General features: G+C 48.3%; 1 protein-coding gene across 1 annotated transcript; it reads left to right on the plus strand.

Moving 5' to 3' along the window:
* Positions 1–1,002: 1,002 nt before the first annotated feature.
* On the plus strand, positions 1,003–8,254 carry ACTR1A (actin related protein 1A). Its single transcript, XM_050960776.1, has 6 exons — positions 1,003–1,311; positions 3,871–3,963; positions 4,927–5,101; positions 6,811–6,872; positions 7,282–7,322; positions 8,136–8,254. Exons 1-6 carry the CDS (start codon positions 1,003–1,005, stop codon positions 8,236–8,238), a joined length of 783 nt encoding a protein of 260 aa, XP_050816733.1. The 3' UTR covers positions 8,239–8,254.
* The last annotated feature ends 7,865 nt before the right edge of the window (positions 8,255–16,119 follow it).

The raw sequence follows: 16,119 nt of genomic DNA on the forward strand, positions 1-16,119 counted from the left end.
GGCAGCAGGATCAACCTCTGTTTGGTCCAGCCATGGCTAGAGGAGGCAGAGTGCCACACTGAGTAGGTGTCAGTTCAGCTCCACTTGTGGGAGTGCTGGTGTAAACAAGGGCAAGGATCTCGCCGCCATTTGTAATTTTACCACCATGTCATCCAGGTCTGCCTGCAGTAGTGGGTTGTGGTGATTAAAATGCTGGTGGCTGCTGGTGCCTTGACTAAATTAGTGCCCGACGGTTGTTGGTGGCAATGGTTGGGGGAAAGGCTAGTGTATCCAAAGTAGTACCTCTCGCCCCATGGCCTTGCATTGAGGCCATATTGTGCTCGCCGTGAAAAGCTCCAGGATCATGCTTCCAACCAGAAGCTCTCTCTAGGCAATGGGAGGCACCAGAGCTGGCCGATGTAACAATTCCTGCCCCTCTAGCTGCGTTCAAGTGTGGCATTTTGGGAGATGGGGTGAGCAGGGAACTGTGTGTGACTGGCTGGCTTAAAAAAAGATTTGCAGAGTTCATCTGCAAGGACTTCCGTCCTGATCTTTACCAAGCCACATTAAACCAACGGAGGCTTTAGAAAATGGTCGTGTTTTATGCGCGGTTCAGTTTCAAATGGATTAGCTAGTGACACTGGGATTAATCCTGTTTCTTTTCAAATCCTTCCTTTTTTATTAGTAACCCACTGGATTGTTAAATGCATTTTTTAACTCTGACATGGTATTCTTCATTCCAGTCGTTTACTTTCTGCATTTCACTTTCTAATTTTACCAACCTTTACATATATTAATTATAACTACTTATTTTGATCCATATTGCATTCTGTAAAATCTTATTTCAAAACAGCCACCCCAGATCCTGCCTCAAGGCCAAAATTAAACAGAGTTCTTCAGAATTGAAAAAACTTTACTAAAAACAAAAACAAAAGTAGAAATGCCCATTTCAGAAGTAAGCTGAATTATTCTGCAGTTACTTGTTTCTCTCTCATTGCTTTAGTATTTGTCTGGAGTGTAATCATGGCGTCAGCTGGGCCAGGTAAAAGTCCAGGTAACACTTGTGAAATTTGCTGCCTGTCTCTCAAATACAATCTTTCCCTCCTTTGTTGCAGTTACGCTACAGGGAGAACCACAGGGGTGGTGCTGGACTCCGGAGATGGCGTTACCCATGCAGTTCCTATTTACGAAGGGTTTGCTATGCCTCACTCCATTATGCGGATCGATATCGCTGGCCGCGATGTATCCCGCTTCCTTCGCCTCTATCTGCGGAAAGAAGGCTACGACTTCCACACGTCATCAGAGTTCGAGATCGTCAAAACCATCAAAGAGGTGCCCTGCTGTCTGTGATTGGTCTAGGGGTGATTTCTGCGGCAATGAGCCAAGGAGTCTCTGAAATGGGGTGCAGATCCTAAGTGGCCAGCTCCTTGATGGCAGTCTTGGCGGCAGGGCCCCTAAAAACTGAATAGGCCATTGAGCCAGAACTCCCCTCTGATTCTGACAGAAGATCTCTTCATGTCAGGACCGGTCAGCCTGGGGGACACTTGCATTGCCAGTGCCTGTGCTGTACTGGTTGTGCAGATAAATGCAGAACTCCAGTCCCAAAGGCTGGCAGGGTGACACCTTCCATTTGCACTACAGTAATCTTCTGAGGAAAAAAAACTAGTTAAATCCATGCCGGATCACAATGAGAAGTGTGAAATATTCCATATTGCATTATTCCACTATCCGCAATGATAACATTTAAAATGCAGCACCCAGATTAGAGACCCCTTCTTAGGAGCCCAGTATTTTGTGATTATTAGCATCAAAGTCTCTCACAAATGCACGCTCAGGGAAGTAAGCAACCCAGAGCCATCTTGGCTACTGTTCTGTTAGAAACGCGGAGGAAGGCAGCTCATTTCTGCCAAAGAAGAGGACAGAATTGGGGGACGGGAGATTAATATTTTAACTACAAGAGTGACTGATTCTTAGCAGTAGCTTTGCTATCTCTTTGGACATCGCCCAGCAGTTTTACACACATAGGACTCCGATTGGTGGATTTCAATGGAGGCTTTGCCTCTCTAGGTGCTGAGCTGTTGCAGTGACTAGCACAGAAATGCTCATAAATACATACAGGCATTCAGACTGCAGGATCAGTCCTGTCGTGATTAGAGCCCAAAGCCCTTGAAATTCTGACTGTGGTCGCTGACATCTGGTGGATAACTCCCGTACTGCATAATTGCTGCCTGTACAGTTGGATTAAGACAGATGCACATTCCTGGTCTCAGTGAGTTTTTTCACAATCTGTGATCTCCTGCCAGCAAGAGAGAGTGAGAGGAGATGGAAAAGGTGCTTGTGGTTTGGGAGTCCAGTTCCAAGTGCAGCTGCTTAGCATGCTAAGGGAGAGGCACCTGCACTTGGTCACTGCAGTTGCTGGTGACTTCAGAAGGCACAAAGCTCTGGAGGTGTGAGGCTTGTAGATGGTTGGTCTGTTGTTTCTGTTTTGTAAGTGCTGATTACAGGGGAGGAAGGGCTGGTATTTCAGTGGCTAGAGAGAAATATAGAAGATTCTCTTCTGCTCTTCAAAAGTGGATAGAAAACATCCTGTAGCTTCTGTGCCTGGCAAGATGCTGGGCTTGATAGGATGGGGAAAAGCGAGAAACATGCATGCGTCCAAATCGGGGGTATATTGCACCTTGGAAACGCTCGTACAAATGGCCAGAGTCCTTGGTGTGCTCTGCCGCTTAGAAAATGAAACCGCAAAGCCGCCTGTATTGGAATCTGTGCTCTAGCGATCAGGCTCACCATCTCCCAGCAAATTGATGACTTTCTGAACCGTACCCTTACGAAAGGTGAGCTCCAGAAGAAAAATGGAGATGAGCCCAGACTTGCATGCTGAACCTCCTCACTAGTGGGGGCCGCGGGAGTGCAGAGTTAGCACATGCAAGAGCTTTCCCTCCCCACACTGCCCCCCCTCATATTTCCTGCTTCACTGAAGAGATGCTAGAATTCATCATTCTCCGACAAACACCAGGGGTTGCAGTGATTTTCTGCTATTTGTTTTCACCAAGGCAGCAGGCAGTGCTGCCAGCTCACAATTTTATCACGAGCATTACTGTTTGATTTCCTTGAAGACTCAGCTTGTGGAGACAAGGGATAAATATGAGAATCTCCACTTACTTTTTTTTTTTTTTTTTAAATGAAAATTTGCACCCCTCCTGGTTGCGGAGAAAAGCTTGAAAATGCACGCAGAGTGTGACCTAAAGGATTAAAACCAGGAGGAAGAATAAAAAAGAAACAGTAATTTATTATTTGTCACGTGATATTTAAACCAATAATGAGTTTTTCGGTGCCTGACATGATTTTGAAGGACTGAGGATTTCAGAGGGAATCATTTTAAAAAGGATTTTTAACTTGCTTCAGCCTGGTCAGCAGGGACAGTAGCAATGGATTTCTGGGCTTAACGCTTTCATAGTTTATTCTTTGCATTGTGACTTTCACACTGCTTCCTTCTTAACTAGCTTGTGGAGCTGCCTGGAAAGCATTTCCATCTCTCTGAAACGTGTGTCCCAAACAGGGATCCAGTCAAAATAGCAAAGCTTCTTTCAGAACAAAAAGTTCACAAAACTTCTATTTGAAAATGTCAGAATGTTTTTGTTTCCCCATGAAGCCCTATAGTGGCTAAGCTGCCAGGAGACTTAGGTGCATCATGGGAGATGTAGTCCAGCTAGCGAGTAGGGACCAGAATGAGACACCTCAGTGGCTCAGAGTAGACTAACAAACGTTTCAGTTCAGATTGATCTGAAAGATTTGTTTGTCCGAACAGAAGGTTCTGCTGAAGATTGCTCTCTTCCCAAAGAAAAATGTTTTGTTCGGAGCCCTGCTCATCTGCCTGCGTTCCCTTTGCAGCGTGCCTGTTACCTGTCAATAAACCCACAGAAGGACGAGACGTTAGAGACCGAGAAAGCCCAGTACTACCTGCCAGATGGAAGCACTATTGAGGTGCGTAAGGACAAATATTAAGTTATTTTTCATAAGAAGTTCAGTGTTAGTAGACTGTCATGGCCCTCTCACTGCTCAGGGCTGGGACGTCTTGGTAGAATCTCTTGCTAAAATGTAGCTGCAGTGGGGACAGGATTTCTCTTGTAAAAAGGTTAGAATAGTTCCTTATCTATTCCTTTCTAAAGACCTACACTTATTGAACCAATTGATAAACGGTTTCTGATAAATATAGCTTCCCCCTGAGGATCGCTGTGCACCCGTAACTCATTGAAATCGCAGTGATCCAGAAACACGTGCTGTTCCTGTGACACCAGAGACCTCAAGTCCAGGGGTCTGCACTTGCAGGTTCTGATGCAGGATCAGGGACAGGATGAATGGGTCTCAGCTTACTGCAAATCCAGCAGCAACCTGTAGATGCGGGTTTATCTTCTCTAGCAGCACAGAAACAATCATTTGAAGAATGACTTAGAAAGAAACCTAAAGGTGAAACCTTCCAAGTGAAGGCTGAAGGAGAGAAAGTATGTGTTGTTTTGCCCTAGCACACCAGACTTGGAATTAGGAGGTCTTCAGTTCTGTTCCAAGCTCTGTTGCTCATTTGCTGTGGGGCTAGGAGCAAGTTGCTTCCTCAGTTCCACCTCTCCCCATCCATAAAGTGGGGGTAATAATTGACTTAGTACTGTGGTGGCATGTTGAGGCTTGCTTCATGTTCATGAGATCTTTGAAATCTTCGGCTCTGTGAAGCTACATGAGTTATTGTGTGTTAAAGGGAGCAGCCCATCAGCCTTTGTTCCTCATCAGGATGTTAATGGTGTCATACAAGCACCTGGTAGGCCAGAGAGACTCTTTTATAACTCACTGATGTTTCAGTCTTTGAAAGGTTAAGTGTCTCTGCTATACAGGCATAGGCCATGCTGCTGCTTGTGCCGCACTGGAAGCTAACCTGTTCCCTCGTGTTGTTTGCAGATCGGCCCTGCCCGTTTCCGAGCCCCCGAGTTACTGTTCCGGCCTGACCTGATTGGAGAAGAGTGTGAGGGGCTGCACGAGGTGTTGGTGTTCGCGGTTCAGAAATCGGACATGGACCTGCGGCGAACACTCTTCTCCAACATTGTGCTGTCTGGGGGCTCCACGCTCTTCAAAGGTCTCTTTGCCTTCCACCTGGGCAGGATGCCCTGCACACTACTGGGGGTGGAGTGAGGGGTGAGGTCATGGAATCCTAGGAAAGCCCCGTTAGATCTTCCAGCTGCTCTCAAATGGTCAGGGCAGGAGTGAGGCTTTGTCTAGCTTAGCAATGAGGACTCCACCACTTCCCTGGGAAGATGATGCCACAGCCTGCGACTTTATTCTTTTCTCCAGAACTATTGACATCCAGTGTCATCCCATTACTCCTAGTCATCCCCCCGTGTCCCCCTAGATAATCCCTCCCCTGCTTGGAATCGCCTCTCAAGCTTCTGTAGACTGAAGTAGAGACTTCTTAAAGGCATCCGGCTCCCACATATGTCACTGATGCTCTCCCCTTGCTCTCTTGTCCTTCCCCTTCTCCCATCATCATTTTGTCTAAGAAAGGACTGGACAGCCAGGCTCTTTCTGCTCTTCCGTTGCACCGTTTTAGGGCAGGTTCTCTATTAAATCCGTAGAAGGCTGGTGCACGTCCTGAAGTTCCCTTAGATCTCTGCTTTAGTGGCAGGGCTGTCGAAATCCCCTCAGGCATGAGCTGAGCATGTGGAGTGATGGTAGCTACATCCCCATCTGGATGTCCCTGCCCACCTCAGAATGGGGGCCATAAGAGAAGGATGTAGAGGGAGAGGTTGTTCTTAAAGCCAGGGCGTGTGTTACACTCTGAGATGGAGCTAATGGAACAACCAGTTTCTAGTTGTAACAGAAATCCCAAGAACTCTGACACTGCAGCAGGAGTCAAGGTACAAACACTACTCATGAAGATGACTCTTTCCTAGGCCCTCCTGATCTGTGCTTCCCAGGGGTCACCCACAACCACTTCCTCAGTGCAAGCCTCCCTGCAAGTCCCTCAGAAGCAGAGTCTGTGTTACAAAGGCAACAGACTCCTTCCACTTCCCAGCATGCTTTGCAGTGAAATGAGTGACAGACAGGCTTGCCTTTCCCCCACTCTGCTGTCATTGGGACTCAGACAGGCTCATGGGGCTCACTCTTTCCACTATGTGGCAGGGCTGCTCTGCACCACGGCGTGAGTCCACCCTTCTGGTGAGAAGATGAAACTCTCCAGGACCCGCTTCCTGGTCTTCCACCCCCATCTGGTAGCACTGGAGGGACAGGAGTTGAGGGGAGAAGGGTGCACCTACCCACCCTTCTTTGAGCTTTGTAGTTGGGAGACTCAGCCAGATAGAAACAGGAGGCCAAGCCTACCAAGCTCTTCTGAGACTTCTCCTTTCTCCTCAGGGACAGCTTGTCTTCTCATTTGTCCAGATAAAGCCTTTCTGCCGATCCCGACCAGGAATGGTTATCTTTGGAGGGAGCAGGTTGGCTAGGAGGGTGAATCCAGTTATTATTAGCACGAATCTTGGTTGGTGCTTAGGGACCAACCAAGATCTGGGCCCAGTGTGCTAGATGCTGTAAAAATACAGAGTGGGTCAGCTCTGTAAATTATACGAAGCCCCTACATCCACTGTATCAGGATCTTCTTTCCGGTTATGCTCTGTGGGCTCCCCGAGCCTGCTCAGGACTCTGGGAAGGGACTTTGCAGGCATGAGCTTAATGGTCAGGTAGGGCTGTCACCCCGCAGTATTTTGCGCAGAGCGTCGCTGCATCTGCAAAAACTGGTCGGGGTCCATGCTCAAGGGCCCAAATTAAAGCAAGTTTTCCTTTTCTGTGCAGGCTTTGGAGACAGGCTCTTGAGCGAAGTGAAGAAACTAGCACCCAAGGACGTCAAAATAAGGGTAGGAGTGCTTGCCTCTCAAGGCTTCCTGGCCTGCCTTTCCCCTGCGGTGGACTGGCTAGGTTCAGCAGTCTTCAGTCCCTAGGAGACACTAGGCTGAGGTGGCCGCTGCCCTGCCCTTCAAACCAACTCCAACTTTTCTGGAACAGCCCAGGCACCCCTGTGGTGGCTACTCTTAGAACTGAAACCCATTTGGGTTCTGGAGAGGGGCATTCTGCTGGCAATGCAGCCCACCTTCAGGATCTCTGACCATGACCATGGTCGTCCCCTGGCAGTGTAGCTTGAAGGCAGAAGCAGTCCCAATGCATGTGTCTACTGGATGGGAGTGACTTGGGGGAGGAGGGTGTAACTGGGGAGCAGCTTGTATCCTGGGGACAATATTAATCTGAGTTCCCTGCCTCTCCTTTCAGATATCTGCTCCTCAGGAGAGATTATATTCCACGTGGATTGGGTACGTACTGCACAGCAACCCCGTAAAGCCCTTTGGCCTCCAAGCCTGGCTTTAACGGTGTAGCTCAACCCTGAGCCCTGCCCCTACCACAGTTAGACCCAGGGTAGCCCCGACCAGATTGGTCATGTTTGTTGCGAGCAGGGTTCTGGTCTCGTCCCTAATCCTCGGCATGGTCTGTTCCATCATAAAGCCGTGCTGGACTCTGCCCAGTCATAAGTGCAGCCTCTGCCAAGGAAACACTGCTAACCATGTTATCCTGTTGCTGTACCCAGTGGTCTCCTCTTGTCCTCCCATTCTCATCTCATCCTGCACCCTCCCGGTCAGTGGGAGCAGGCCCTTGGATGGTAGAGTTTGGGGCCGGATTCCCCTCATTGATACCGTTACTTCAGTGGAGTTACTGCTGATTTAGATCAGTAAGTGAGAAGGGAATCGGCACTGTAGGCTCCTATCTGACCGTGCCTATTTAAGGTGGTGGTGAAATAAGAAAATCCACTTTGCTGGCAACGCCTGTGTTTTGCAACTTGCTGGCTGTTGGTGCAGTGTCAGGTCCCCCATGGACAAAGCATGGGTGATGGCGGCTGAAAGCTCAGCATAACCAGCCTGGGCCTGAAGCTAATGGGGATTTGGTTTGTAAGGTCTGTTGGGCAGGAACTCTCCCTCTGTTTGCACAGGGGTTAGCACCCTGGGGTTCTGGCCCCTGGCAGCAGCCTGAAGGTGCCACCTCAGTCCAGATAACACCTGAGGGAACAAGACTCGCACTGAGAACCACTGGCTTGTCCCGCTCTGCTAACACACTCCCTCGTTCTCCCCCAGTGGGTCTATTCTGGCCTCGTTGGACACCTTTAAGAAAATGTGGGTTTCAAAGAAGGAATACGAGGAAGATGGAACCCGTGCCATCCACCGGAAAACCTTCTAGCCCTGGGACCCGTCCTGCAGTCCGAGTGTCTGGAGGAGCTGCGTGTGTGCGTGTGCGTGTGCGTGTGCAGAGCATGGCCCCGGAATGTAATGGAGCAAAGAGGAGAAGGATTAGATCACTTTTTTTTTTTTTTTTTTTTTTTTATTTTAAACTGTAGGAGGAAAAATAACCAGGCCCCATTTCTCCGGTCGGCCCCATTCCTTTTACCTTCACTCCTCTCGCAGCCACGTCTGTCACTCTAGAGAAAGGGGATGGCTTAGAGATGGAACAGCTGGACAGAAGGGATCAGACCACTGCAAGGCAACCAGTCAGGTTGTTGTCACGTAGCCGAAGACTCCAAACCCTGGCATGTCCTTACCCTCCGGCACTCCACAGCACTGGCTGCTTCACCCTGCGGGGCTGCCCAGCAGTGTCTCTCTCACTGGCCAGTTCAGCTTTTTTTTTTTGTTTTTTTTTTTTTAATATATTTTTATACAGAAAAAACACATTAGGAGAAGTTACAACCCCCCCATTTTTTGGTGTGTGCGTGTGTGTGTGCATGCGTGCGTGCTATGGACCATGACTGCACAGCTGGAGCAACTGCTGATAGGACTTAGTTTGTATTGCATGGTGTAGGTCACAACCACCCCTCCGCCGCTCTGATTGTAGTAGACGGTTATGATCTTAGGCTCTTGTTCGCTGACATTCTTCCTCCTTGGGAAGCAGGTGCCCAGGGTGGGTACAAAGGCACTGGTGTGTTTTGCTCTGATTTTGTTTGGAGAGGTTTACAGAGCCGTAAGAGAGGAGGCTGCATTTCCCCCTTTCTCCCAGAGCAGGGTCAAGGAACCATCCATTTTCAGCCAGACAAAACCTCTTCCATTTGATCCGTCCTTGGGCGAAAAAGCACATTGTAACTTTTGAATTATTTTATTTATTGAAATGTTTAATATCTAAGTTACTAACAGGGCTGCTGGTTCCAGGGGCAGCGGCTGCCCCTCTCCTTCCAACACCCTTGTACTGAATTTTCCATTGTTTAATGCGAACACTAATGTTTACAGCACGCATGCTTAGCATAGTAGCCAGCTACTCAATCCCGCAATGCTCCTTGGTTACGGTTAGCGAGTCAGCGTTCTCTAGGAATGCACCAAATGAGAGGACAATAAACTTAGTACGCTGGCATTATCAGCGGGTTCCTGAGCACTAGTTCTTCATTGCACTGGAGTGTTACACCAGGCTAACCCTTCTGCCATGACACTGCTACCGCGGCTGTAAGGCCACGGACCTGCTCTGGGGGCGTGTTCTGTTGGGAGGAAGCAGCTGGTGCTTTTTATGTCTCAGTGTTTTTGGTTTTTAAATGAGGTTGCTGCTGAGATCCAAATATTTTGCCTGGTTTAGCCACTTAAGTATTAAAGGAGAACTCACCAGAGTTGTGGAGTCAGGGTAGTAATCGTATCTCTATGTAGAGCTAAGTCTCGGTCTTCAAAAATAACTAGATTGAAGTAGGAGGAAATCATCCTGGGGAAACCCAGAGCTTTTCCTATCGCCTAACAGATTTGCACCTCTAGGGGCATGGAGGGAGTGTGGAGCCTTCCAAAACTTTTTTTTTTTTTTTTTTTAAACCACCTGTTTTTATTTTAGATACTACATGGATAGCTGGAGATTCAATCCCTGGATTTAGAATATGCAGTTAGCTTTATACTATAACAGCCAGCTGCCTCCATCAGACATGCGAAGATGCAAATACAGCTGTTGTGCTTATCATTAAAGGGAAAAAAGTGTTAAAGCCTGCGCAGTTAGAAGACAGTTTGCATAGTGTTTTGTGTTTTTTAAAGTAACATGCCTGTGGTAAATCCCTGCTTTGGGGCTTGAAAAGGAAGCTGTAAATGGCAGTAATTCCTACATGAACTTTTGCTTCACAAGCTACCCCTCCCCTGTTAATATCCCTGTGCTGCATCATGCCTGCAGCTGTGGTACTGACAGGCTCCAGGACAACTTCTGCGTGTGCAGAACAGAATCTGGTCACGGCAGCTCTGCAGTGGAGTGATACTGTGTGTTGGGAGAGAGAGAGAGAATTAGCCTGCCTAGGAATAAATTCCAGGAGGAGGCTGCTCTCAGCTGAATCCCGGTGCCTCTCCGAGTGCTTTTGGCAGGGCATTGTCTGTTTACACCAGCAAGAACATGAGTGGGAGTCAGTCTCACCTTCCACCCCCACTAAAACGAGCAAGGCTGGCAGTGCTACGCTCTTGAATACAACTGGGTGAGACTGCAGCTGCTTTCAAGTGTCTTAAAATCCAGTCAGGGCAAAACAAGAGCAGATTTGACACCCATTTAAGAACAGTGAAGATAGACAGGAAGGGGTGCAAGATAGGACCTTTCCATGGCAGTACTCCTGCACCACTGATTTAATCTGATATACTGCACCAGAAACAGTGCAGCTAGTGCCATTAGTACCACCTTTTAAAAATGCAGAGGCCCAGTATGCCTGAGCCAGACCGTAATGAAGCTGGGGTGTTGAATCAAGTAAGATCAGGGCCTCCTGTTGCAACACATGGTCCTCACTGGTGTAAACTGATAATGCCTTAATGGACAGCCTGCCACTATGCCTCATTAACACCAATTAGTGCTTACTGTCCAGTGGTGAGATGTTCAGGCTCCTGGCCTTAGCAAAATCTCCTGCTAGAGAAACCCCGGGGGGTGGCAAGATGCAATTTCATTTTGGAGTGAGACTTTGGTGACATTAGGAGTTACAGGCTAGCAGCAGATGGACTACAGAGAATTTTCTATGGAAGGTCTCACTCAGAGGTCAGGTGATTTAGCAGTAGCAGGGGGACAGTGGGCAGTAGTCTATAAAATGTTAGTAGGAGCTGTGTAGGCTGCAGCTACGCTGTAGTTTGTTATAGAAGCAACATAGCCTAAAGCAGACAGCAGGAGAGAGAGAGCTCTGCAATGAGGGCCTATTCTCCTAGTCAGCTGATAAAGTCCTTCCCCTGCTTCCCCCCTCCACCAAGGTAAAAGTGACCTAGGTTATAACTGTAGCACAGGGGTTAGTATGATCATCTTTTCACAGCCTTGTACATCAGTTGCTTATTGATTCCCTTTCCATAGCCCATCAATACACTCCCCACTCAAGCCTGCCTGCACCAGGTGGATGTCGATTTGTTCTTAATTCACCTCTGAGCTGTACCAGTCTCCTTCCCTTGCAACTCTGGCTAACTAGCCTTGCCTCTTGAAGGTTGGCACACTCCCTAAATGGGATTTAAATGGTTGCTTTGGAATAGGCCAAGGAGCTGGAGGAGGGTCCCCCTCAGCTGAAAGCAGTTAGTGCCACCCATGGAGCCTGCCCCCTTTGCCAATCTACTGCCTCTCCAGAGAGCTAAACATGAGTTTAAAATCTTTGCTGCATCATCGGAAATGAGCCTAAGAAATTACTGTGGCTTTTCCAGCCACACAAGGAAGAAATCAGCTTATATCATTCCCACGGGTCTTAGCTGCTCATGTTTTGATCACCACTTCTAGCAAATGCTACACACTTCTTACAGCTTCAGTGGTTGGCAGTTGCTGGTGAAGAGAAAAGGGAAATGAGGATTTAGACCCCAGACTAATTTGCATGTAGGCAAATCCTTGGCCCGCATCCATTTGTTTGCATGACTTGCAGCACATTCATTTTCGAAAGTGGCAGCAGATTCAGCCATGCAGGCTGCACCTGGGCCCAGAACTAACCTACTTAAGCTGCAAAGCACCAGAAGAGGCCTCTGGCTTTGGCAAAAGCTGCCAGATGTGGTTGGAGAAAGCAATGGGATGCAACAGTCCCCATGGGGAGAGGGCAGTTTGGGAACATACTTCCATTCAGTGCCCTGTCTTGTGCACAGTGCCGGCTTCGCACCTGGACAAGGCAGGGAGGTCAGCTACCCGGTGGGCAGTGCACGTTAGGTACCCAGAGCACAATTCAAGCAGTAGCAGGTACTATAAAGGCTTAACCACTACAGCAGGTGTTGCAAAGGCTCCATGATTTTCCCTTCCCTCCCCACTACCAAATTCATTTCCCCTGCAAACGAACAGTGGGAAACTGGGCTGCTGTTTAGCTTCCTACTAATCCCAGTCCTTCTAAGAACAAAGTAACAGTGGTTTGAAGTAAGAGAACCTGTAACAGCCCATTGCTGAGGGATAGCTGCTAACAATGAAGAGCCTGTTCCATTGGAAAAGAAGCTGTACTGTGTTCTTGTTGGACAGTATCAGACTGCAGGTGGTGCATGGAAAAAGGGAATGACTGTGTTAAGGACAGCTGCCTATTCTCTTGCCTGACCCCGTCCATGTTCCTCAGCCTGACTTGGAGCTAGCAGGAGCAGCAGCTCGGGGCAGGGTTCTGGTGTAAGCCCCATTGACCAGCCAGAGGCGCTGTCTGCAATCTAGCATGTGTTATATCAGCCCAACGCTGTTCCTCGCACACCTCTCCCCCCCCATGATGCCTGCTGGCACCCAACATACCTAAATAAAGTTGTTCATATACAAACCTGCCTCTCTGTCTGCAGAGGGGGGCTGGATGGGCTCTTACAGCAATTGCTCTGGAGAGAGTTTCTTCCCCTGGAATGCTGGTGGTCATCAGAGAAGTTACTGTTGTGGGCTGTACACTTACACTCCACAGCATTCCAAGTGGGTAAGACAAAGGGACCAAACAGACAATGGCTCCATGTCTAGTTGGCAGCCAGTATCAAGCGGAGTGCCCCAAGGGCCAGTCCTGTGGTTGGTTTTGTTCAATATCTTCATTAATGATCTGGAGGACGGCGTGGACTGCACTCAGCATGTTTGCAGATGACACTAAACTGGGAGGAATGGTAGATACGCTGGAGGGTAGGGATAGGATACAGAGGGACCTAGGCAAATTTGAGGGTTGGGCCAAAAAAATCTGATGAGGTTCAACAAGGACAAGTGAAGAGTCCTGCACTTAGGACAGAAGAATCCCATGCACTGCTACAGACTAGGGAGCGAGTGGCTAGGCAGCAGTTCTGCAGAAAACGACCTAGGGGTTACAGTGGATGAGAAGCTGGATATGAGTTGACAGTGTTCCCTTGTTGCCAAGAAGGCTAATGGCATTTTGGGCTGTATAGGGGCATTGCCAGCAGATTGAGGGACATGATCATTCCCCTGTATTTGACATTGGTGAGGCCTCATCTGGAGTAGTGTGGGGCCCAAAACTGGACAAGAAGGATGTGGAAAAATTAGAGTCCAACGGAGGGCAACAAAAATGATAGGGGGCTGGAGCACATGACTTATGAGGAGAGGCTGAGAACTGGGATTGTTTAGTCTGCAGAAGAGAAGAATGAGGGGGGATTTGATAGCTGCTTTCAGCTACCTGAAAGGGGGGTCCAAAGAGGATGGATCTAGACTGTTCTCAGTGGTAGCAGATGACAGAACAAGGAGTAATGGTCTCAAGTTGCAGTGGGGGAGGTTTAGGTTGGATATTAGGGAAATAAATTTCACTAGGAGGGTGGTGAAGCACTGGAATGGGTTACCTAGGAAAGTGGTGGAATCTCCTTCCTTAGAGGTATTTAAGGCCTGGCTTGACAAAGCCCTGGCTGGGATGATTTATTGAGAATTGGTCCTGCTTTGAGCAGAGGTTGGACTAGATACCTCCTGAGGTCTCTTCCAACCCTGACAGTCTATGATTCTAAGTTGAGGGGGAATAGGTTAACTGACAGATGTATTTTTTTTTAAATCTCCATCTGCCCTCACCCCAAGCAGCTGGGTAATTTACCGTAGCCAGCACGGTAGAAGTGAGGCACTTAGGAGGAATCTAACTCCAGAGAAGGTAACAGCCTGGTGGAACCGTTCACAACAGGCTACTCCACATGGAGCAATAGGCTGAAAGGAAGGGGGCAGATTCCTGTCAGAGCCAACAAATGAGTCTGCAGCTGGACATTTAAGACTTCATTTCACAGCATGATGGTTAGCAAGGATTATTGAACAACCTAGCGGACCCCTGCTGACAGGAAAGAGGTGACCTATGGTTTGAAAGTAGTAAAGGTGTAGTCCCAGTAATCACAGCTGGAAGACAGGCCAGAACAAGTACAAGACCGTTTTACAAGGGACCTATGAACCGGACCACCCGGCGCCTGCTCCTATTTTGTTGAGCAGACGACTGCCAAAGACAAGTCCCCTAGGTGTTCGTGTGAGGCTGAAGGCCAATGGTTCTAGAGCAGAACACACACGAGCCAGACCAAAAGTTACTTCCGAGGATCCCAGCCCAGCTTCCCCAGCCCTTGCTTTGCATTTTCATTTCCTGTTTTGTCTGAAGCATCATGGTTGGGGCAGTCACATGTGGAGCATGTCCTGAAAGTGCCAGCCCTGGACTGTATTGAATTCAGTCAGCTTCCTGCCTTGGAGCTGGGTGTGAACCACTGCCCAGGGTTACTCAGGCACCTGTGGCTAGTTTTAGCTCAGCTGCTCATGCCCTGACTTATTTAGAAACAGTTGCTTGTCAGCTAGTCGTTCCATAGGGGGCTGCCCCCTTCCTCCCCTGTCCCAAGGTGGCTTTGAGAGGAAAGGAAGCAGTTCCTGTCTGTGCAGAGCAGAGATTATCAAACTTTTGTATCACATTGCAAGCCTCTTGAGTGCAACCCCCCCCCCGCAATTGAAAACACTCAAATATATTTAACTCTAGCAATCTAGTCCAGAACTCTGCAGACCGAGCTTAGCAAATTTAACAAGTGATTCTCCAGCGCTAGCTGGTTTGTAAAGCACTCCAGAAACTGACCCCAAACTGAACTGCAGAACAGCAATATACAAAAGGTCATTTTTAATCAGCTCATTAGGAAATGAAGAATCTGTCAAAGTTCGTTAAAAATTACATAAATAAGTTATGATTTAACCATCAAAAGATACAGACGCCTCCAGGCGGTAACTATTACAGCTTTGTTACATCTTGGTCTGAGACCCGAGGCGGCTGGGTCCTGAGGTGAAACGGCAGTAGTTCGGTTGGCTCCACCTTTAACAGCAGAACAAGAGGAAGCCCCAAAGCGGGCACCTAGCTGGTGTGTGTCTGAATACACAGCAAATGCATGATGGGGGAGTTTGGCCTTCACATGCTCCCGATGCTTTCCTCGTTCCCCTGCAGCTGTGAGAGTAGGTGGGTGCTTGTCCACCTCCAGCTAAAACTGAGACCAAATCCCAAAGTGCTTTGGCATGATGCATCTTGGTCATGAGCCAGTTTTGCCGACCAGCATAAACCATTCCGAGACAAACCAGTTAGGGGATGTCACAGACCAACGGCCCCTGCATGCAACCCGGATCAGAGCTGTGCTAGCTACAAATGTGTGCTTGTTCTGACCCCGGCGTGATCAAGGTCTTCTGTAGATTTCAACCCCTCAAGCTATCTCGCTCCAGAACTTCTGTTTGGCTGCTGAGTTAGTCAGTCAACCACTAGGATATGGTTTAAAACAAGACATGACAAAAAAATCTAAGCAGTTTATCATCAGAGCTGGCAGTCTCACTGGTTTAGATACTGCTCTAAAGTCTCAGCACGTATACTCTCTGATGACACAAAACGAACGTCTGTTTACACAGATGGGGTGAAATCCTGCCCCCACTGCAGTCAGTGGGAGTTTTACCATAAACTTCAGTGGGGCCTGAATTTCACTAATGATAGAAGAGAAGAACTAGGAGTACAAGAATCACCTGGTAGCAGGGCTGTGTTGGGCTTCCCCTCCCCAGCAGTGGAGAGGGATGGGCTCAGTCTTAGGCTCATAATCAGGTTTGTCAAGATGATTTAAAATAGAGGCTCCACTGCCCCCAGACTGGGGGAGACACAAAACTATTCCCCTTACTAGGTACAGTTTGGTTCCATGGAGCTCAATCCTACAGCTCCAGGCTGAGGCAGTTCTGTTATTTCAGGGGGATTATTTGTGC

This window comes from Gopherus flavomarginatus, chromosome 6, assembly GCF_025201925.1.
Source record: "Gopherus flavomarginatus isolate rGopFla2 chromosome 6, rGopFla2.mat.asm, whole genome shotgun sequence".
Lineage (NCBI taxonomy): Eukaryota > Metazoa > Chordata > Testudines > Testudinidae > Gopherus > Gopherus flavomarginatus.

Bases quoted from the DNA above. Each gene is read 5' to 3' on its own strand.
- ACTR1A (XM_050960776.1), top strand. From the start codon at position 1,003: ATGGCGTCAGCTGGGCCAGGTAAAAGTCCAGGTAACACTTGTGAAATT. The intron at 3,964-4,926 runs GTGCGTAAGGAC...TGTTGTTTGCAG, and splicing joins CAGATGGAAGCACTATTGAG to ATCGGCCCTGCCCGTTTCCG. The intron at 6,873-7,281 runs GTAGGAGTGCTT...CTCTCCTTTCAG, and splicing joins CCAAGGACGTCAAAATAAGG to ATATCTGCTCCTCAGGAGAG.